The sequence below is a fragment of the Diabrotica virgifera genome, chromosome 5 (genome assembly GCF_917563875.1).
Source record: "Diabrotica virgifera virgifera chromosome 5, PGI_DIABVI_V3a".
NCBI lineage: Eukaryota > Metazoa > Arthropoda > Insecta > Coleoptera > Chrysomelidae > Diabrotica > Diabrotica virgifera.
Genome location: NC_065447.1, coordinates 122,099,075 through 122,123,459, shown reverse-complemented (window position 1 = coordinate 122,123,459; position 24,385 = coordinate 122,099,075). Strand labels below are relative to the sequence as shown.

At 36.1% G+C, this 24,385-nt stretch overlaps 1 protein-coding gene across 7 annotated transcripts in view; it reads left to right on the top strand.

The window, feature by feature from the left end:
- The window catches only part of LOC126884349 (neuropathy target esterase sws), a 1,280,173-nt gene that overhangs the window by 728,064 nt on the left and 527,724 nt on the right, over positions 1–24,385 (top strand). For all 7 annotated transcript variants that reach the window (XM_050650280.1, XM_050650276.1, XM_050650273.1 and 4 more), the window contains 3 exons: positions 4,431–4,615; positions 19,510–19,665; positions 21,232–21,351. In XM_050650280.1, the coding sequence (XP_050506237.1) occupies positions 4,431–4,615; positions 19,510–19,665; positions 21,232–21,351 (461 nt within the window). The remainder of the gene's footprint in view (positions 1–4,430; positions 4,616–19,509; positions 19,666–21,231; positions 21,352–24,385) is intronic.

The window sequence follows — 24,385 nt, the reverse complement described above, 5'->3', positions numbered from 1 at the left end:
TTCCCATTATCCTGGGCCCAACCACCGGCTGATGTTATTTTTTTGTTTGGTTCCGGGACGATGAACAAGTCTATTTCTAGCTTGCAGGCTTTTGCGTGGACAAGGTCGTGTGCTCGGCGTGCCCTGCCCACGTTCACCTGCAATATCCGTATACCAGGTTGATCCTTGAGGTCCACTTTGGTTCAGTTCCCAGAGGTCGTTTCTGCGTCGGACTCACGTCTTTCGAAAAAATTAAAAAGCATAAAAGCTAAAACAAATAAATAAATTAATATAAATAAAATAAATAGATACGGTATATGGATAAAATATGTAAAAGTAAAAGAATTCAATAAATAAATGTGGTTTAGTAAAATTGAAATAATAAAGTAAAATAGAATAAGTAAAATAAATAAAATAGATAAAATAAATTTTAAAGATATAAAATAACACCTAGGTGGGCTGTATATGGGCCCACCTTCGATTTCCAAGGAGTCTATTTTATGTTTGGTTAGCATGTTTTAGGGGTTCCCCTCTCCTCCCCTACCGTATACAAGGGCTCGGTACGACGGACAGGCCATCCTGTCCATCCTATGCCCTTCTTCTTTGCATACCGAGCAGTACGGTTTATTACCGCAGCTTGCAACGGTATGTCCCGTTTGGAGACAATTATAGCAGCACGCCGCCCTGCTCTCTTCCTTGCAATCGTAAGTGTTGTGCCCGAACTTTAGGCACTTAAAACACCTAACTGGGTTGTGTCTCTGCATTATTGGACACACACCCCACCCTATTTTTATTGAGCCGTACCTCCTCAGCTCTTCCGCTCTGGAGGGGCGTACGGCTATCGTAGCTACCTGCTCCCCATATCTGTTTGTTCGTAGAATCTTGACTTCTATCTCTCTCTCAGGAACGCCTGTATAGCTCTTTATCATTTTCTTTAGAGTTTCCTCACCAACCCCGGGGTCCAACCGCGTAATCGTGAAGAATGTCGCTTTTCTTCTGATTGCCGTGTCCATCCCGTTCATTTTGCTGTCCAGTTCAGCCCTCAACTTCTCCGCAGCCCCTCTTCCCTTTAACTTTACAAGTAGATCTCCCCCATTCGTTCTTTTTAACTTCTCCACTTGTAGACCGATCTTTCCAATGTCGATTTTTCTCTCATTTCGCTAAGAACTTCGTTATATTTTTCCCCCCATCTTTATAAGGAGGGCTTCTTCTTGTTCTGACTTCTCTGCCTCGAGTTCCTTCCCTCTTACTATCATCTCCCATGAGATATTTTCCCTCTGCCCCACATATTCGAGGGCTTTCCTTATGATCTCCTTGTTAAGGTCGTTACCGGCTACGACCCGTACAACCTTTGGTGTTTCATCCATCTCTTTCTTAATTTTAGTTATAGCCTTTTCTGCTAGGTCGTATATATCGCCACCACTTTCTTTTTCTATTCCAGCGACGAACGTGTACCAAATTGTTTTTTTATTTTCTTTCCTCCTAAAGTTCTCAAGGAATTTGATTTCTCCCTCGTTCACTTCCTCTAGTGTTTCTGCCAGGTCCTCTCCCACGTCCTTTATTATATTTTCTACCCCCTTGTCCTTCGCATCCTTTTTTGTTACTATCAGACATGTTTTCTTCTCGACCGTTTCTCGTAACCCCCCTTGTTCCCACTTTGTCTTTATATATGCTTTCTCCTCCCATTTGCTATTAAATATACTCATGAAGGTTTTTTTCCTCCCCCCATGTTTAGAGCCCTTTTAATTTTTTCTTGTTCTTCTCTCTGTCTTTCTTGTTCCACTTTTAGCTTGCAGTGATCGCATTTTACTTCTTGTTGTGTTTTTTCGGCTATACTGTCGTCTTCTTTTTTGTTGTTAGTGGATTTTATGACCCCTAACAGTTTTTTTAATTCCGTATCCATCTCCACCTTTTCCCCCTTTTTTTTCGCTTAGGTTAGTAAATATCTCTATTAGTTTTATATTTAATTCTTCGAGTTTCCTGTTTATTTTTTGTTGTTTGGTTTCGTTAGGAAACTTAATACTCTCTTCGAGTCTCTCCCTCTTCAGATCATTTATTCTCTCTAGACTGTCCCCTTTCCTTTTATTCTTATTCATGGTTTCATCATCAAGCAGGAAAGAGGCTAACACCCTCTCCTGAATATTTTGCCATCCTTTTTCTATTTTTTCCACTTCCTCTTGTGATCTTTCCTCCCCTATCTCATCGTCATCATTTTCACTGCTTTCCAGCATTTCATCCCCTACTAGTGTCGACTGTTTTGGGGAAGTCGATCTGTTCATCTTCTGTTTCTTTTTATGTGAGTTTATGAGCTCCCTCTCAAAACTGTTCATTCCTTCTTCCCATTTCAAGTCGTCAGGCGACTGTTTTTTCCTATTCTCATTTTCCATATCCATTCCATTGTCCGTGTCTCGCCGATGGTCGTCTTCACTCACCCCCGTCTGTTCAGAATTTTGTTTATTGGTACTCATATAAATTCCCACGAGTTGGGACGTACTATACGTCTGGCGCGGCAGTGCGCCCTTACCACGCCAAGGCTTGGTTACTTCGGGAGGTCGCCAGGTATCCCGAAGGGATCGTTTGTGATGCTCTAACCCTCGCATCTCTCATATCTTTGGCACGATGCCTTCCACCGTGATAGTGGGGATTGTTTTATTGAGGTTTACTCCTCTAGGCTTTTTTTCACGGTTGCCTCCGGACGCAATGGCAGTTTGTATTCACAGGCTACCTGGAGTTTCCGCGTAACTGCTGCCTCCCCTGTTACGCGGGATTTGGAATGGATGTGTGGTGGGGTAAGACATGACGGCTACTCGTAGTGGGTATGTCGAAGAAGTTTTCGAATAGAAATTTGTGATCAGAGTCCGACGGCGGAGCCCCCCGCACAGTGCTTTGGGGCCCCCTATCGACCCCCGGTCATAATGCTGAGGTGGACGAGATTAACTGTTAGGGATTAGAGTAGCCGTAGGGAAGTTGGAGGGTGATATACATCTGCTGAAGGCGAAAGGTGTCGCAACTGCTCGCCTCAGTTGCGACGCCTTTTTAGCGTCCTGCGGCGGTGTCCGGCGCTCACCCGGTGCACAGTCGCTGGACGCTGGGACTGTCCTTGGTTTCACCGGTCGTGCTCCCCTCACAACTTTAGGGACCACGATTATTTACTCGGCCCTCCCACCGTCGTCGAGGTAGAAATACAATCCCAGGGAGGGTGGTAAGTTTATCTAAAAAAAAGTCTACAACTGGAAAATATAAAATATGTAGTTTTCTTTTCTTATAAATAAATTTATTTATTATGACAAAACAAAAGCAACTTTGACATTCAATAATGCGTTAGTTAGATGGCTCTACTCGAGTTACTTGGGAACAAAAAAAAAGATGAAGAAAATTTCTTCATGGGAAGCCGAAAATGCATTTTTTAACGTATACCGATTTTGAACTTTGAGATTCCATTTTCTCCAACCTGATTTTTGATTGAAATTTTGGTATTTTTGATATTTTTCACTCCTAATACCGATAGTTTTTATTATTATAATATATCTTAGCAGTCTTTTAAAGATATGAAACTTTATGTGAAGAAAGACGACCGAAATAAAAAGGTGATGGTATATCTTCGCCGTAGATGCCGGTCAACTTTGACCGGTTATATCTCAGGAACCACTCATCGCAATTAAACGTTTTTTCTTTTAAAAGAAGCGTCCTGCAGGGTTCTTTCCAATACCGTTTTCATAATTTAATTTATTTTAATATTTCCCGAGATATTCTATTTGTTTATAAGCCAAAAAATTGTTTATAATTTTAAAATATTCCTAAAGCCGCTTAAATAGTCTAATTTCAATTCTGTAAAGTACATTAGATAGGTATAGTGCCTTTTTATACAAAAAGCATAGTTATTCTTATACATCATAACTATTGTGGTTATAGGTGCCAAACTGTTCATTCAATTTCCATCGGCTTTTGGAAATATAATCTATACCAAAAGAGCTTTTATATCACCAGGTTACTTAATTATTGATAGATAATTCCTAACCTAATATTTTAGTTGAAAATTAAAGATTTTGTTGGAAAAACCCACATTTTCCGAGGAAAATTTTCATCGAAGTAAATCGGGAAAAACATGCCTCAATGCAGAATTTAATTACGGTGAATTTTTATTTGAGTGTTTTTGGTGTAAAATTAAAATTTTTGGAGTAATAGAGCAAAAATTGAAAAAAACACGATTTTCGGACGCCATTTTGTTTATAAAAAAGTAGCACACTATCTGCGGACGTTGCATACCTATATTATTAATATATAGGATCATAAGATTCGATTAAAGCAATAAAATTGCTGGTAAATAACTTTTCCCAAAAATGGCCTATTCTCCGATAATCTGCCCAGACTATTGTGAAGTTCCGTTAATTATTAATGTGGGTAAAATAATTAAAAATATACCAGTTGATTGTATTATTATTTATTTCCAGGGAAAGTGGAAAAAGAAATTGAACGATTGGCCATACGGACTCAAAAAGAATTAGTCTTGTTGCACCGAGAAGGCGGTAAACCTAAAAACACAATTGCTTGGCTAAATATGAGAAGTTGGGTGTCGTCACATCATCACATATTATGTCCAAATAGGGTATTCGCTAGAAAATCAGTTAATAGAATTGTAAGTATATTGGTCTTTTCGTCGTAAATTCGTTTGTTTAACATCATCGAATTTAAGGTTGTTATTTTCGAACATTTCCGTATTATCGGGATAATAGAGAATGAGTAGATAATTATGAAATAACTAAAATTGAATATAATTATTATTATTATTATTTGATTTGTCTAGGGATATACGATGAAAAATTACGGAAAGAAATACTAAATTATAATGAAAACTGCTCTCTGGCCAGACAAACGTAACATTATTTTTTAAGCAGAAATTATTATTCAATATTTAAAAATATTTATATTTAAACCTCAAGCATACACTAAACAGAATAATTACAAACGATCATATATTGCCATATACCATCATAGAGATATTTCTGTTGCAACTGCCAAGGTAAACTAATCTTAAACCAATATAACATCCCCTGGTAATTTGGCTCTTCTCTCCAATTTTTTATTTTTAATGCCTGTTTTGTAATTATTTATAAAGGCTCTAAAATAAATTATTATATTTATAAATGCTCCTTTTCATAAACTTATCACTTTTATTAGTCTTAAAGATTGACTAGGAGTCTTAAAGATTGACTAGGAGTCTTAAAGATTGACCTGTAGCTGGACTTACGTGAGTACGTGCAGCACCAGGCTGGACGTACTCACAAATACGTTTAATTATAAAATCACTTTGTACTCCACATTTTACATAATTAAGGTAAATGTAATTATAGCCACAACTTTGTTGATGTTTGTTATTACCGTTATAATTTTTTTAAAAATCATTTATTTCAATTAGTTGGCTGTAGTAATACTGGGTAACCTTAATGTCACATTGTCGGTTTGGTTTTGACATCTTTCAGAAACATCACTTAATTTGCATTCAGTTGCCATTAAATCGTTGTAATGTAACCAACTCAATTTACATCCCACGTGTTGGGAAGGTCCATACCTTAGTTAAGTAGTCCAGAGAAATAAGGTTTTTGTCGGGACACTTGAGCAGCCAGGTTGCAAATGGATTTTTTGGGTACTATGTACCTAATACATTATAAATACAAAAATGCCCGTCACAGTTCGGACAAGAAGCTTAGTTATTAACAAATAAGTGTCAAAAATGGCAGTTTTTTCGTTTAAATCGCTACAGGTAAAAATAGGGTAATTAAATATCTTACTTATAATATTCTTCTTTTTGTAGATAAGCCAAGGTTTAAAATGGCACTTTTTGAATTTTGGTCCGATCCTTTTTTGTTTCGGAAAGTGCAAAATAAAACTAAAATTTCAAAAATTAAAAATGTGCTATAACTTTTGCAAAAATGGCCTTAAGACTTTCATATTGCACGAAAAGTTGAGTCGAACATTCCATATTTAAGACGAACATTTTTAAGACGATTCGTCAATTATCTTAAATTTTATTCAATTTGTTTATCGCAAAGAGCTTTATTGTTCAGAAAATAATAATGACATAACAATTTTGTGGAAACCACATGCAACAATAATAGTTATATTTTTAAAGTATTGAAAAAAATAATTAAAAAATCGTTTTTTTCACTCCGAAAAAAGTTTAGTAAAATAGAGTCATTTTTGACTTCTAAACAATTTGAATAACTGTGTTAATATTGACTATAGAGTAAATCTACTTTAGGATTTCAAAAGCTGGTATTTTTATACCAATTTGCAGAAAAAAACTTTTTGTCTAGGTTAATTAGGTTCAAAGTTAGCCACTTTTATTATTTAATTCTCAGTTACTTCTATATACATTAAATTCTCCTGTAGCAGTGTTAGTTACCATACTACTCCGAAACGGCTTGGCCGATTTTTATAAAATTTTACACGTTTATCCTGTAGGACGTTGAAGAGGTTTTAATCTTTTTTTATACCCATAAGTTATAAAAGGGTTGCCCCCTGACATTTTTTTTATTTTTTTTTACAAAATTATGAACCTTAATTTTATATGATGTAGAATTAAAAAATACATACCACCCTTAATTTTCACTCTTCTATGACCAACCCCTATTTGTTAACAGCCATCTATATATTTACATCTATAAAATTCTCCTGCCACAGTGTTAGTTTCCATACTACTCCGAGACCGCTTGTCCGATTTTCATTAAATTATACAGGGTGTAACAAAAATACAGGTCATAAATTAAATCACATATTCTGGGACCAAAAATAGTTCGATTGAACCTAACTTACCTTAGTCCAAATGAGCATACAAAAAAAGTTACAGCCCTTTGAAGTTACAAGATAAAAATCGATTTTTTCCGATATATCAAAAACTATTAGAGATTTTTTAATGAAAATGGACACGTGGCGTTCTTATGGCAGGAACATTTTAAAAATAAATTATAGTTAAATTTTTGCACCCCATAAAAATTTTATGGGGTTTTGTTCCCTTAAACCCCCCAAACTTTTTTGTACGTTCCAGTTAAGTTATTATTGTGGTACCATTAGTTAAACACAATGTTTTTAAAACTTTTTTGCCTCTTGGTACTTTTTGGAAAAGCTGGTTTTTTATTGAGATATTTTGAATATTTGTCAAATCCACGGCATATTTGTATACTGTTACGTACGATTGTAGAGACCTGGTAATAATATTTTTTTTTATAAATTACAGTTTGAGGTATATTCTGAACCATATTAGAAAAGAAGCCACATCTCGATAAAAGGTGCCTCATCGGAAAAATAATAAAGCGCGTGATACACACGCAATCTTTAAGTACGCAGGTTTAAAGATCGCTGACTTACTCGGCTCGCCGTCGGTGATACACAAATTTAGAAACTGTCCTCGTGGTTAAATTTTTTATTTTCTGTGTACCTAATTTTGCTGAAATCTTATGTTTTTTAGTAGAGTTTGATTATTTTTTTGATCAGGTTTTGTTAAATAGAAGAATAATTTGATTTTTTATAAGTGTGGTAAGCTGTCAAAATGATGATGTGAAGTATAGCACTTGTTTTTGATCTATTTTAATTTAATACAAGGTAGGCATAAACAAACAAAATATCATAGATAAGATATTTTCATCAGGAGGATAAAACAGCCTATAAATAATTAGGTTTACTCAAAAACAAATAATCAAAATAATTTAGTATAGCTTAAAATAGTGTTTTACGGTTTTTTCAAAACTTATAAAATGTAACTTGTATCCTTTCAACAATAAACGATTGAATTATTTCTAGGCAATTTGCTTAATTAGTGAAAATATAAGTGTAACTTTAAACGCAATAACATGATGGCTCGAGGCTCGTGGCTCGTGGCAGTGATACACGTACGGGTTACGAGTAAGATTTCAAACTTGTTGGATCGACGGCGTACTTACTCGGCGGACTTAAAGTACGCGTACTTGCGGTGATACACGCGCGAAAAAGGTCGCGAGCCATAAGTTTGCGTACTTACTCGCGTGTGTATCACCCCTTTAAGAGGCAAAAAAGTTTTAAAAACATCCTGTTTAACTAATGGTACCGCAAAAATAGTTTAATTGGAACGTACACAAACATTTGGGGGGTTCAAAGGCACATAACCCCCATAAAATTGTTATGTAAACATATTAAAAAAGAAGCCGCATCTCGATTAAAACTGGTTTATCGAAAAAATATTAAGAGGCAAAAAAGTTTTAAAAATATTGTGTTTAACTAAGGGTACCACAATAACAATTTAATTGGAACGTACAACAAAGTTTGGGTGGGTTTAAGGGAACAAAACCCCCATAAATTTTTTATGGGGTGCACAAGTTTAACTATAATTTATTTTTAAAATATTCCTGCCATAAGAATGCTACTTGTCCATTTTCTTTAAAAAATCTCTAATAGTTTTCGATATATCGGAAAAAATCGATTTTTATCGTGTAACTTCAAAGGGCTGTAACTTTTTTGTGTGCATATTTGTACTAAGGTAAGTTGAATTCAATCGAACTATTTTTGGTCCCAAAATTTGTTTGAAGTTTGATTCAATTTATGACCTGTATTTTTGTTACACCCTGTATATGTATATTCGGTAGGTCTTAGAATCGGTCGTAATCTATTTTTCATATCCCTGAGTGATGAGGGGAGTTCCCCCTAACATTTTGTAATGTAAGGTGGGGTTGTGTGTACATAACGTACTCTATAAGACTACTAGTACATAAAATTAAAAAAGTATGATCATAATCCATCAACAAGTTCCAGCGATATTATTCGCAGCATACGTTTGCAGAATCAGTTTCATTTTTTGAGTGCACGTATTTTAGTAATTCCCCTCCGCCGACCACGAATTAATTCCGTTCGGACGCCATTTTTAAAGCTTTATTAACCACTCTGTTGAGGTTCAAAGTTTACTCAAACTTTTACACCTAACCTATATATCTTCAACTTCAAAATGGCTCTAGTTAGGTTGCTTAATTGTTAGAAACAGAGTAGCCGTCAATTAAATAAAAAAGTGGCTAACTTTTACCGTAATTAACCTAGGCGAAAAGTTTTTCTTTGAAAATTCGTATAAAAATACCAGTTTCTCAAATTCCATTGTAGTTTTAGCCTACAATCAATATTAACAAAGTTATTAAAATTGTTTATAAGCCAAAAATGACTCTATTTTAGTAAAATGTTTTCTGAGTGATAAAAATGACTTTTAATGATTTTTTTAAATGCATTGAAAATTCTTCTTTCATGTTGTTTTCACAGAATTGCTGTATCATTATTATTTTCTGAAAAATAAATAACATTGCGAAAAAAAAGCTCTTTGGGATAAACAAATTGAATAAAATTTAAACTAATTGACGCATCGTCTTAAAATTTTTTGTGCATTGTATGGACTGTTTGACTCAACTTTTCATGCAATATGAAAGTCCTAAATTCATTTTCGCAAAAGTTATATCAAATTTTTTATTTTCGAAATTTTAGTTTTATTTTGCAATATCCGAAGCAACAAATAATCGGACCAAAATTCAAAAAACGCTGTTTTAAACCTTGGCTCTTCTACTAAAAGAAAAATATTATAAATAAGACATTTAATTACCCTATTTTTACCTGTAGCGATTTAAACGAAAAAACTCTTATTTTTGACCCTTCTGTGATGTAGCCCTTAAAGGGATTTTTAATAAAAATTGTATATCTTTTACAAAGGATTTTTTTCCAGTTTTTGAAATACGTTTAACGTAAATAAGTTTACAATTTATTTCAATAATTTCATTTTAAAAAGTAGTTCATCACCTTAACGACGACACCACCAGAATTTTATATTCTAAATTATTCAAAGCAGTTCTAAAGGATGGCCACATATTTGAGAATTTTTGAGAAATACTGTGAATTAAATTACCTAAAGAAATACTGCATAATAAAATTTGAATGACTGCATCTGTATTACATCGCTGATAAATAACTACTGTTCACATTACGATTTATTTCGACGGTCGTATATTACACAACGCTTTATAGTATGTATAATAAAATCAAATAAGCAATTGGATTTCGTTAAGTCTGAAGTAAGTCGGTCTGAGGCGCTCGATCGACAAATCTAGATGATATGCGATCGAGGTTCGAGCTCCGGCTGGTGAATAGAAAAATAAAAAGACCAACGTTGTAGTCTAAATTTCTAATTTAATAAATTTCTAAAGAATCTACGGCTTGGTCTGGAATAAGCTGGTGTCTGATCGGCTTATGGTGGAGCGGTACGGCAAGGGATAAGGGCTTGCGGCTCGGTGATACTTTTCCAGCTTGTACATAATAGTACCTACTCAAACCAAGTATCTACTTCGGAGTTTTATTCTTACCACGTGGAGTATGTACTCCACCATTTGGAGTATAAACTACATGCTCATTTTCATTCATACGAGCCAATATTGTAACTTTGTAAACGGTAGTAAGAGATTCTAATTGTCATTTGTAAGCCATAAATTTAATATAAATGCACGTACTGAATCTTCAGTGCTACTTAATATATAGGGCATAGACGGTTCAATATTTTTCCAAAATCTATCGAATGAGATTAAACACGACCCCCACTTCATCCCCCTGGAGGTTAGGCGGGGTGTAACCTTTAAAATCTTAAACTGAAATCCTCATTTTTCATTGCGGACTTGGATTCCTTACGTAAAAATAAGCAACTTTTATTCGAAACATTTTTTTGAATTTTAGATAGGTGGCGCTATAATCGGAAAAAACGACTTATCGTGATACCCTAGGTAAATTTTAGGTTTAATATCTCGAGAAATGAACTACCAAATGAAAAATCAAAAAAAGTGTTTAATCCCCACTCTACCCCCTAGAAGTGGGTAATGAAGGAGGGTGGTAATTTTTATAATCTTAAATAGGAACCCCCATTTTTTATTTGCAAATTTATATTCTTCATGAAGAAAATAAGTAATATTATTCGAGATATTTTTTAGAATTGTTAATAGATGACGCGATAATAAAAAAATAAGATTTATTGGCACCATCTGTCAAAAATTCTAAAAAATGTCTCGAATAAATGTTGATTATTTTTTCATGAGGAATCCAAACCTGCAATAAAAAATTGGGGTACTCATTTAAAATTTTAAAGTTACTCCCCACCCCACCTCTAGGGGATGGAGTGGAGGGTCGTGTTTAGTGTCACTCGATAGGTTTTTAAAAAAATATTAAACACGTGCATTTTGGTTTTAAATTTGGAAGCGTATTTCTCGACATATTAGACCGGTTCTATAATTTACATTAGGATATCACGATAAATCGTTTTTTTTTTTCGATTACAGTATCATCTATCCAAAATTCGAAAAGTGTCTCGAATAAAATTTGCTTATTTTTACGTACGGAATCCAATATAAAAAATGGGGATTCCTATTTAAGATTTTAAAGCTACCCTCACCCCACCCCCAGGGGGACGGGGTGGAGTGTCGTGTTTAGTGCCATTCCATAGATTTTGGAAAAATATTGAACATATATGTTTCAGCTTTTCGATCCAATGTTCATTTCGTGAGATATTCGACTGTACCGCTACTTTTGGTACACCCTATAGAAATCATTGTTGTTTGACTGTGTTTTGTCAATTTTATTTTGTTAAGACTATGAAGTGTTTAAGTAAATTGATTCTTAATAGACGAGGGCATTTATCATCATCATCATCATGGCTTATTCACTCCTGGCTGAGTGTTTGCCGCCCTTTTGGGCTCTCTGGTTCATTTGTTGCGGAGAATCAGTCCGCTGTTGTCTTTTATTATTATAACAGCGTGTGTGACTTGGCTTTGTACAACTTTCCTCCATTCTTTCCGGTCCTTACAACGCTCCTTCCAATTGTAGATTCTCAGCTTCTTTATGTCACCTGAGACTTGATCTCTCCATCTTGTTTTGGGTCTTCCCTTTGGTCTCTTTGTTGTTGGTCTCCAGCCAGTTATTCGCTTTAGCGTAGAGTCTGGGTTAGCTCTTTCTGTGTGTCCCAGCCACCTGAGCCTCTGCGCCTTCACGAACTTGATTATGTCTTCACCCTGGATGACTTCTTTAATTTCTTCATTTGTTAATCTTCTAAATTCGCCTACACTTATCCTCACCGGTCCCATTATTCGTCGAATTATCTTTCTCTCTAAGATTTCTAATCTCATTTCATCTTTTTGTGTTAGGCACATCGTCTCTGCACCATAGGTGATCACTGGCCTGATTGCAGTCTTGTAAATTTTTAATTTGGTTGTCTTACTAATGTGTTTTTCTTTCAAGAATTTTTGGAAGTTCCAATAGGTTTTATTACCCAGTAGGATGCGTTCATTTATTTCATCCGTTCTATCATTTCTGCCATTCACCATCACTCCCAAATATTTGAAACGGTGTACTCTTTCAAATGTATATGCTCCAAGCTTAATTTCTTTCTCGATGTTCGTATTCTCTCTTGAGCACTTCTCTTCTTTGCTTCTTTATCTAGTATCAATATTATATTCTGCATGGTTTTTAAATCTCTAGTAACCAGTGCAATATCGTCTGCATACGCTATCAGTTGGGCTAAAAATTCGATAATTGTTCCCCTAATTTTGGCTGCTCTTACTGCACCCTCTATGGCAATGTTAAATAATGTTGTTGATAGGGAGTCTCCCTGTCTGACACCTACCTCCATTTGTACTTATTCTGACGGGCCTTCCCTTGTTAAGATTCGTGCTTTGGATTCCTTCATCGTCATTTTCGTGAGACTTACTAGTTTTTCTTGAATGCCTAGTTGCTTCATATCATTAATTAGCTCCTCCCTTATTACACTGTCAAAGGCTTGCTTGTAGTCAATAAACAGTATATGTAGATCTATTCCATGCAACTTTTTTCGACGATTTGCGTTACAATGTGTATTGCATCTATTGTTGACTTACCTTCTCTGAATCCATGTTGGTATTCACCTATTTTTGTTCTCGTTTCTTTTTCTATTCTTTGTCTGATCAAATTAGTTAATATTTTGTACATTGTATTTAATAGCGTGATTCCCCTGTAGTTACTGCATTTCGTCTTGTCACCTTTTTTAGGGATTGGTGTTATCAGACCGCAATTCCAGTCGTTCGGCATGCGTTCTTCTTCCCATATTCGTTCTATCAGCTTGTGGATTCTGTGGGCTAGTTCCTCTCCCCCTTTCTTGAAGAACTCATTTATAATGTCGTCTGGTCCTGCTGCTTTCCTTGTCTTTAATCTGTTTATGGTCGCCAATGCTTCGTTGTATGAGGGAGGCTCTGATTGTTCTTCATTCCTATTTTCTGTTTGTTCTTCATTTTCTGCATTTTCAGCATCGCCTTTCTTTTTGAACAATTCTCTATAGTGTGTTTCCCATTCCTTTTTTCCAATATTTGCGGGTATCTTTTTCTTATTCTGTGCTTTTATGTGTTTATATAGTCTTGCATTATCGTTACTATTAGCTTCGAGTTCCAGCAGTAAGTCTTCAATCCATTTCTTCTTTTTAGTTCTGCAACATTTGTCTGACTCTTTCTTTTTCTCTTTATAGTGTAGGAGATCTTCTTGTTTCCCTGTGGCCAACCACCTGTGTCTTGCTTGGTCCTTGCCTTTACTAGCTTGCTCGCATTCTTCATCGTACCAATCTTTTCTTTTATTGTCTTTCATTAGTCCTATCGTCTCCTCTGCTGCTGTTAAAATGCTATCTTTTATGTCTTCCCATGTTTCATCTATGTCCGATGGTTTTAGGACTAGTAGTTTTTCTTCCAACTTAGTGCAGAATTTTCTGTTTGCATTATCTGTGTTTAGTTTTGACCTATTCCACCTCTTTCTTTTCTTTCTGTCGTTTTTGTCTTTAAGTGTCTTCAATTTCATGTCGCCTATCACCAAAATGTGATCCGAATCAGCATTGGCTCCCCTGTAGGACCTCACATTCTGTACAATTGTTCTCCATTTTTTTGAAATTAGGATGTGGTCTATTTGGTTTCCGTCTGTCGTTCCAGGTATTAGCCACGTTACTTTGTGCTCTTTTTTGTGCTTGAATTGGGTGCTAATAATAAAAGTATTGGTTGCTGCTGTTAGATTACATATTCTCCTGCCATTGTTGTTCGTATTTTGATGGATCGTTTCTTTTCCTGCGATTTCTCTGTTCGTGTCTTCTTTCCCTATCTTTGCGTTAAAGCCCTAACAGGATTAGTATGTCGTTCTTTGATATTTCGTCGTACAATTCTTCAAGTTTCTCATAGAATTCATTCTTTTCTTCTTCGAGAGCATTCTCTGTAGGTGCATATATATTAACAAATGTTAAATTTGCTTGTTTATTTTTCATTCTTATATATGATATTCTTCCATCAACCGCTTTAAAGATAATAATCTTGTCTCTTACGCTATTACTAACTAGAAAGGCGGTTCCATTGCGACCCTGTTTGCTTTCTCCTGCGTAGTACATTGTGTGGTTTCTTCTATCGATCATCCCTTCTCCTGTCCACCTTATTTCTTGTAGCGCTAGTATTCCCATCCTGTATTTTGTCATTTCTTTTGCCAACTCTTCCATTTTGCCTGGTCTTAGAAGTGTTTTGATGTTCCACGTTCCTATTCTTATTTTCCTGTTTTTGTTTTTTATTTTATTTTTTTTTTGTTTTGTTTTTACGTCTTTTCTTACAAAATATTTTCATGTCCGTATTCATTGCCAACTCCGTTATACTGTCGCCGTCTTTTGTTATATGTTCTGTTAGTTTTTTGACGTCATTTTTATCAATTTTCCGCGTGGATCTATATCATCAGATAGGGGGGATCTGTCGTTTATTGTCCTATCGTTACTGTTCTTCTCTTCAGGTTTCTTCCAGTAATTTACATTCATGCCTTCTAGTTGCTCCAGTGAGAACAGTTCACCATTTATCCATAATTTGTTGTATTTTAGTGCGGCTGTGTGTCCTTCCTGGCGTACCATTTTCATGTGCTGGAGAAGATGCTTCCTTTCTTGTAGTATTTTTTTCGGGAAGTCCTCATTGATATATATATTTTAGTTCCTCTTAGGTTCTTAGCAGCCTTCAGAATTTCCATTCTCGTAGCTTCCTTTTTCATTTTTTATAAGATGGGTCTGGGTACATTTTGGGGATCACCTTGTCTACCTATTCTTCTCATCTCTACCAGTTCTTCATCTAGGTTTGTTTGTACGTCGATTTTTTCCATTGTCCCCTTTATCTTATTTATCATCTCTTGTTCGCTTTCTGTTTGGTTTTCTTCGACCTCCTGTATTATTATTATGTTTTTTCTTCTGGCTTGTCTTTCCAGTAATTCGATTCTAACTTCTTGTTCCGTGATTTTAGTTTTCATCGCTTGGTTATCTGCTTTCAACTGCTCGTTTTCTTTATTTAATTTATCCAGGTCTACTTGCATTTTATCTATTTTGCTTTCGATTCTTACATTTCTTTCATCCATTCTCTCTAATTTTTCTAATATCTGCTCCATTGTACCGCGGTAAGGGGGTCAGCCCAATCGACTTGGCGGAACGTCAACCCTTCCCAGCACTTTGGAGTTTTACTCAGATATAGATTTTCGTATTAATGATTCGGCTTTATTGCAGAAATTTTTCAATAGCCGGCAACGTCGCTTTTATTTTCGACGAAACTTCACCTCTTATCGGAATGTTTTTGTCTTTTGTTTATTAATTGTTTGAGAGGTTATTATGCTTTTTGCAATGCTTACTCACTAGTTTCTGCTGAATTTTGACGAACTATTTTTATCGGGAGCACTGTCGTCTGTCTAAATTCACTATAGTTTGTTAGTTTATTTTTCACTTTGTTACACTAAATTTGTATATTTTAATGCGGAACGTATTTTGACAGTATCGTTCAAGTTCAAGCCTTGGTGCCAAGTCCGACGAGGGCATTTAGCACAAAATAAATAAATTTTTAAATACAGCACATAGAGACTTGCAGTTTTTTGCATTATGTTCAGGATAACATCAGGAAAAAAGTCTACTATTCAAAAATGGGTGGAAATGCATAATTGCACTGTAAAGTGCATAAAATGCATCCAAAATTGCATAAATATAAAAATAAAGTCAATCAGTATACTAAGGAACAATATTTATTATTTGGGGGGGGGTTGGGGTCACTGAATACGATTACGCAATCAGAACTGACCCCCCGGATCACCTGGTGCCCAAGGTCAGTGCAAGAGACGTCATCTTCTGGAGTTTCGATGGTTTTTGGCATTAAATAGATGCAAACGGATTACTCTCGGGTTTTAGGGGTCACTAAGTACTAATATGCCATCAGAATTGACCTCCGGAGTACCTGGTGTGCAGGGTCGCTACTAAGACACGTCATCTTCTGGAGTTTCGAGGGATTTCGGCACTAAATTGATGCAACTGGACTATTCGGGGGGGGGGGGGGTTTGAAGTATTTAAACACGAATATGCCATCAGAAGAGACCTCTGGATCACCTGGTGCTCAAGGTCACTGCAAGGGACGTCATCTTCTAGACTTTCGAGGGCTTTCGGTATCAAATTGGTGCAAACGGATTACTCGGGGGTTTTTGAGGTCGCCACACACGAATATGCCGTCAGAATAGACCACCGGATTACCTGGTACCCAAGGTCACAGCAAGGGACGTCATCTTCTGGAGTTTCGAGTGCTTTCGGTATTAAATTGATGCAAACGGATTACTTACGGGTTTCTGGGGTCGCTAAACACGAATATGCTATCAGAATTGAATTCCGGAGTACCTGGTGCCCAGTGTCGCTACTAGGGCACATCATCTTCTAGGGTTTCGAGGGCTTTCGGAATTTAATTGATGCAAATGGATTACTGGAGGGTTTTTGAGGTCGCTAAACACGAATATGTCATCAGAACCGACCCCCTGTGTACCTGGAGACCAAGGTCATCACCTTCTGGAGTTTTGAGGGATTTTGGTATTAAATTGATAAAAATGGATTACTCGGGGGGTTTTGTGGTGTTAGATACGAATATGCCATCAGAACAGACCACTGGATCACCTAGTGCCCAAGGTCACTGCAAGGGACGTCATCTTCTGGAGTTTCGAGGGATTTCGGTATTCAATTGATGCAAACGGATTACTTACGGGTTTTTGGGGTCGCTAAACACGAATAAGTCATCACAACCGACGCCCTGTGCACCTGGTGCCCAATGTGACTACAAGGGACGTCATCTTCTGAAGTTTTAAGGAATTTCGGCATTAAATTGATAAAAATAAATTACTCGGGGGTTTTTGAGGTCGGTAAACACTAACATATCATCAAAACAGACCATCGTAGAACCTGGTGCCTAGGTCCACTGCAAGGGGCGTCATCCGCTAGGCGAGGTTTTCTATGTTGATCTATTTAATTTTTTTAAATGAGTTTTATTATGCGTTGACATTATTAGTGATTACCGTAAATACTAGATACTCCAGAATTCCTCATGTAAGCCATATTCGTGTTCAACAACCCCAAAACCAAAAACAATTAATTTTTCATCAATTTATTATCGAAAACTCTCGAAACTCCAAAAGATAACGTGCTTTAGGCACCAGGTGCTTCGGTGTCTGTTCTGATAACGTTTTCGTGTTCAGATTAAGCTACCTGAGAAACCCATGAGTAATTCGTTTTCATCAAGCAAGTACCGAAAACACTCGATACTCCAGAAGATGACCTTCCTTAAGCACCAGATGCTGCGTGGGTTGGGTCTGATGGCATATTCATATTCAGCAACCCCAAAAACTCAAGAGTAATCCGTTTGCACTAATTTAGTACCGAAAACTATCGAAACTACAGAAGATAACGTGCCTTAGGCACCAGGTGCTCCGGTGTCTGTTCTGATGGCGTATTTATGTTCAGAAACCCCAAAAACCCATGAGTAATCCATTTGCATGAATTAAGTACCGAAAACCCTCGAAACTCCAGAAGATGACGTGCCCTAGGTACCAGGTGCTCTAGTGTCGGTTCTGATGACGCAATCGTGTTCAACAACGCCAAAATCGGATTAGTAAGTAATCCGTTTGCATCAATTGAATGCCGAAAACCCTCTAAACTACAGAAGATGACCTGAATTAGGCACCAGGTGCTCCGAGGGTGAGATCTGATGGCGTATTCGCGTTCAGCAACCACAAAAACCTATGAGTAATCCGTTTTTATCAATTTAGTACCGAAGACTCTCGAAGCTCCAGAAGATGACGCCCCTAGCAATAACCTTGGGCACCAGGTTCTCCGGGATTGAGTTCTGATGGCATATTCGTATTTAATGCCAAAATTTCTAGAAACTCTAGAAGATGACGTCCCTTGCAGTGACCCTGGGCACCAGGTGCTCCGTGGGTCTTTTCCAATGGCATATTCGTGTTTAGCGACCTCAAAAACTCCCCAAGTAATACATTTGCATCCATTTTATGCCGAAAACCCTCGAAACTCCAGAAGATGACGTGCCCTAGTAGCGATTCTGGTCACCAGATACTTCGGATATCATATTCTGATACCATATACGTGTTCAGCAACCCCAAAACACGTAAGTAATCCGTTTGCATCAATTTAATACCGAAAGCCCTCGAAATTCCAGAAGACGACGTCCCTTGCAGTGACCTTGGGCACCAGGTGATCGAAAGGTCTGTTCTGATGGCATATTCGTGTTTAACGACTCAAAAACCCCCGAGTAATCCATTTTTATCAATTTAATGCCGAAATCTCTCAAACTCCAGAAGAGGACGCCCCTTGCAGTGAGCTTGGGCTCCAGGTGCACAGGGAGTCGGTGTTGATGGCATATTCGTGTTTAGCTACCTCAAAAACCCGTAAGTAATCCGTTTGCATCAATTTGATACCGAAAGCCCTCGAAATTCCAGAAGATGACGTCCCTTACAGTGGCCTTGGGCACCAGGTGATCCTAAGGTCTATCCTGATGGCATATTCGTGTTTAATCACCTCAAAAGCCCCCCGAGTAGTCCAGTTACATCAATTTAATGCCGAAATCCCTCAAAACTCCAGAAGATGACGTGTCTTAATAGCGACCCTGTGCACCAGGTACTCCGGGACTCCAGGACCCCTAAAACACTTGAGTAATCCATTTGCATCGATTTAATGCCGAAAACCATCGAAACTCCAGAAGATGACGTCCCTTACAGTGACCTTCGGCACCAGATAATCCGGGGATCAGTTCTGATGGCGTAATCGTATTCAATGACCCCAAAAACCCACCAAATAATAAATTTTGTTCCTTAGTATACTGATTTTGACTTTATTTTTATATCTATGCAATGTTGGATGCATTTTAGGCATTTTACAGTGCAATTATGCATTTCCACCCATTTTTGAATAGTAGACTTTTTTCCTGACGTCATCCTGAACATAATGCAAAAAACTGCAAGTCTCTAGGTGCTGTATTTAAAAAATTATTTATTCGGGTGTTTTTAGTGCTAAATGCCCTGGTCTATAAATCGTCAAAATAACTATTAATATTATTTAGCAGTATAATTAGGGGAATTTTAAGCAGCAGGTTTGAGAAGACGCAATGTATATTATGCTACATTTTTGTACTTATCGTAATTTGTAATTTGTTGTAGAACGAATTATACTCAAAAATTCACACAACGCAGCCAAACGTACACTCCGACTTTTCTCGATTAGCCAGATGGTTAACAGGAAAATCCGTAGGATTAGTATTAGGAGGAGGAGGTGCTAGGGGCTCTGCACATGTAGGAATGATCAAAGCAATCTATGTAAGTACGGTGTTGAAGTCAGAAAGACATAAAATTAAACGTTTATGCTTCTTTATACAATGTTTTTTCGTCTTAATACAGGGGTCGGCATAAGTCAGGCAACAAATTTGATTAAGAGAAAAAAATGCAACGTCAAAGTGAATTTTATTCAAAGAAATTACAAAAGGGATTCGAAAAAAGGTTATTGTAAGTGATAAAATTGACGAATGCATTTATTGCAACGTTTCGCAACGGAGAGGCAGGTCCGCCAAAGCACGTCAAGCTGTCCACGAAGATTTTCAAATTCTTCTTCAATTGCAGTTTGGAGGTCGGGAAGGGTGCGTAATTCTCTTGAAAAAGCGACAGGAAGGATTCACCGGGTATCAGGTCACATGACCGTGCGGGCCACTCAACGATTCCATCGTCTGCCTATCCATTCTCCAAAATGAACATTAATATACTCCCGCACACATGCCACATAGCTCGACGCCCACGTGTTATCATGATACCGACACAACTATCTGAAGCACGAACATGCTTCGTGTTAATCTTTTTGGACAGCTTTGTCAGACTTATGAGCGTTGCAGGACTTTGCCGATTTTTTGAGAGCATTGACTGACTTATGCCGACCCCTGTATTTACTGATAAAATAGTTATAAATTTATTTTAGTATATTTTGATGAAGCAAATAACTTTTGCTCACTAAAGCGGAGGAAATTTTGAGCAATTGTTTTAATACCTACCTTTTTATTTTATGTTATGTTATTGTTGCATATGCCAAAATTTTTTTAAATTAAAATGAAAACGATTTGATGTTTTTTCAATTCTTTACTAAAACATTAAAAAAATAACATTATCTATCCTAATCCTAATTTTAATGATGTTCGTATAGCTACAAAAGGAGAAGCCAAGGTATAAAAAAGGGGGGTCTGTGAAAAAACGTGTACATTTAGATGTAACAGGTGGTATTCTGGTTTTTGCAGAAAAAGTTTTGTGATAACTTCAATAATAATAATTGACTCATGCCTCCCCCTCAAATAAGTCGGGAATATTAATAAAAAAAAATTAAAATAATAAAAAATGAAAAAAGATCCGTCCTGATTTAGTAGTAAATCAATATTAAGTAGTTTTAAAATGAGTATTGATTCAATAACTTTTTAATTTATTATTAATGGTTAATAGGTTAACAGAAAATAGTTCTTAAATATTTCAATAAATTTAATTTCAAAATTAAAGTCATTAAATTTTCAGGTCAATTACAGGTCAATCCCAACCTGTATTTTTCTTGTGATTACTAAATGGCTCGTGCCAACGTAGTAAATAAATATTATTTTTAAAATGAGTATTTATTGTTCATTAACTTTAATAATTTATTATTAAAAGTTAATAATACCTGCCCTTTAATCTCCGAGTTCTTAAATATTTCAATTTTGCGCTCCTTTCAAATATGCCAACGGATTTTGAAAATTTCGTCATACAAGGTGTTGTTTTAAGGTCACAATTACTTTGTATTTTTTTGTTAATCCGGGCCCGGATTTTTCTTGTATATATTGACATTTCTTATACATATATATCTTTGTTTTCTAGGAAGCTGGAATTCCTATTGATATGGTAGGAGGTGTTAGTATTGGAGCGTTTATGGGAGCCTTATGGTGTCAAGAGAGGAACATGACGACTATGACTCAAAAAGCGAGAGAGTGGTCTAAAGTAAGTGCATTATAATAATAATAATATCGTATAGCATTTTGTCCGGGGTATCCTTTCGGATTGTCCCGGCGCCACTGCATCTTAAACCCTGTTTGAAGTAGCTAGTGTCGATGCACAACTAGCCCAGGGAGGCTAGTAAGTGTATTTTTTATCATAAAGGATTATTGGAAATAGTCTTAAATAATATTTTACTTGTACAGTATAATAATATTTTCAAAAAAATTTTTATATGTAAATATAAAAACATTACTTTCCACAATTATTTATAATAATGATGTAACATTAATAAGTTATACCTATATAGTCTTAAAGTCTAAGAGCTGGGAGCGGATTTTGTGCGTGATAAGTAATATGGAAAAACTATACGTTGATATGTTGAATTAGTTGTGTACATGCCTTTCACCAACGGCCGGAAACCAGAGTGGGGGCCGAGGGTAGTTATAAGGGGTCAAAGTCGCAGTTTTTATTATTTTTTTATGACGCTCAGGATCGAGATAGTGCACCAAAATTTGGGAATAAGTAGGTCATGACTAGCGTTACCAGGTATCCCGATTTGCGCGGGACGTCCCGATTTTCAGGGGTCTGGGGACGCGTACCGATTTGTACCTGATCGGGACACTAAATGTCCCGATTTTCACCAATGAAAACCAATTTCAGGAGGACTTGCAGTGAATTTTATAACTATTGTGAGTCCCACCTTGACTTTACAGTACAGGTTCTTATGACCAACAGTGATGCCAAATTTTATCAGAAACAGGTTTTAAGCAAACATACTTTTTTCTATAGGATAACTATCAATAACTTAGAAATTAATATTATTGACATTTTGTGGCTGTCAGGGGTTCTAAAATATTTTTTTTTTTTCGAAAAATACCTTTATCTGAACAAAATAAAAATAATTTCTTATAAAACATTTATATAATATCTAATGTATTTAAGCGCATAAATATGTTTGTACAATAAATATATTATACACGGCTCACTAAAATAATTAGTTACGCCCCTGTACTACTGATTACTTAAAATTCAAGTAGTATTTATGTAACCTTTCTGGAAACTCCAGGTTATTGTTGAGACTCGCATTTGAACCCCTCGCCGGGGCAGATCGTCAAAAGCTTCCTAACGAGAATCATCTCTAATCTATCGACGCTCCCGCTATTCGTAAAAAGGCCGCATTTTACCGGCTTTTTTTGCTATCGTTTTATACCGCTCAGATAATTCAATCTGCTCAGTATTATCGACGATGATTTATTTAGCGTATTAGTGAGTGCCTTACAAATGAACCAAATGGATTATGGAATTCAATCAGAGCTCTGATGTGACACGTCATCAAGGAATAAAACTGTAAGTACTCTACATGTATGTGAACATAACTTATTAGTCGTGATACTGTATGCATTTTGAACCATATACCTCTCGTAGCAAATATTCTTTGTGCCATTTATGCAGATAATACTTTAAATTACATATGAAAAATCGTTATCTACTCTTAACCAGCTTACCTATGGGAATATACTCTATAACCGTACAATAAGTATAGGTTACTATTGTTAAGGATACTTTACGTATTGCCTAAACATTTCTGTTCCATCGAGCCGTATCATATTAATTATTTATTAATTAAATCCTCAAGGTCCTTCGTATTTGCATATTTTGATAATCTCTATTCTGAGAATAACGGTTTTTCATTTATAGTGTCTTTCTGTTGCATTTGGAAATTTCCAAGCCACGCCGCCCCGGCACAAAAATAAAATATTCCTCTCTTTCTGCACTCAAATTCTCAGTATTTAACCCAGCACGTCTCTACAATAGCTGGTAGGTTGTTAAGCCCGGTCTACACGTGCAATTTCAGAAACTACTTGCTTTGTTCAAATAAAGGAGTCGTTTTGTTTGTATGAAAAAATATTTGCATATATTACATTATTTTATTTTCGTAAATATATTTTTCTGTTTATAGTATACAAAAAGTGTACTCATTTCTTGGCTGATAGTACGGGTGTTATAATTTTAACATTGTTTGTTCAACCTTTTGATTTAAATTAAATTTATAATTTTGAATCCGATTAAGCCTGGTTCACAGGTTACAAAAATTATTAAAAATAATTTTGTTTTCTTGCATAAATTGTAAGTTTTTGCTACATTTAGCTTCGCTTAAGCTCATTTTACACTTCTAGAAAACTATAGAAAATAAATAATTGTTTTTTCCTTCAATTTAATTAATTTAAATACTTGTTAAGGGTGTCTCACACTTGCTGAAAAATACCCATTTTGGAAAATTGCATATATTTTGAAATTTTATAGTTTTGCATTTCATATACTAATCTGCGCTCATACAGGGTGATACTATTAAGCCAATCTCACACTATTAAACGTGTAATATATAATATATTGTACATATTCTCTCATTTTCGCATCGATTTATAGGTTTAGACATTTGCAAATAATCTATCTAATCTCACATTCTCGCAACATGGCTGACCGATCAAAATATAACCGACAGAGGCTCACCGCAAAACTTGATATAACCAAGTTGGCTGATTCGGTTCCCACAACTCTTAATTCTCTAAACAAATATAAAATTCGTGAAATAATTTCACAACTCAAACATTCTTACGGACTTTTCCGCGATGCTCAAAATGTGCTGGAGACGATCCCCGAGGAACCTACCCCCTCTACTGATTCCTCTGTGGTTTTTGATAAATATTTGGATACAATTTCTCTATTGGAAGAAAGGTTAGAGGTCATTGAAAGTTCTAATGTGACTGCTACCCCCTCCCTCCAATTTGACCCTAATTCTTCTCTAACCTCACAGTCTATGGCTAGGCAACGAACAGTAAACCTCCCTCGTATTCAGTTAAAACCATTTAGTGGCTTAGTTACTGAATACAATTCATTCATTGAGACCTTTGATACAATAATAGGATCTGATACTACATTAAGTGATCTGGAAAAACTCATTTACCTCAAAAGTTTTCTAACTTCCGAGCCTTTGACGCTTCTCGAGCATATCCCACTCACAGGTGACAATTACAAA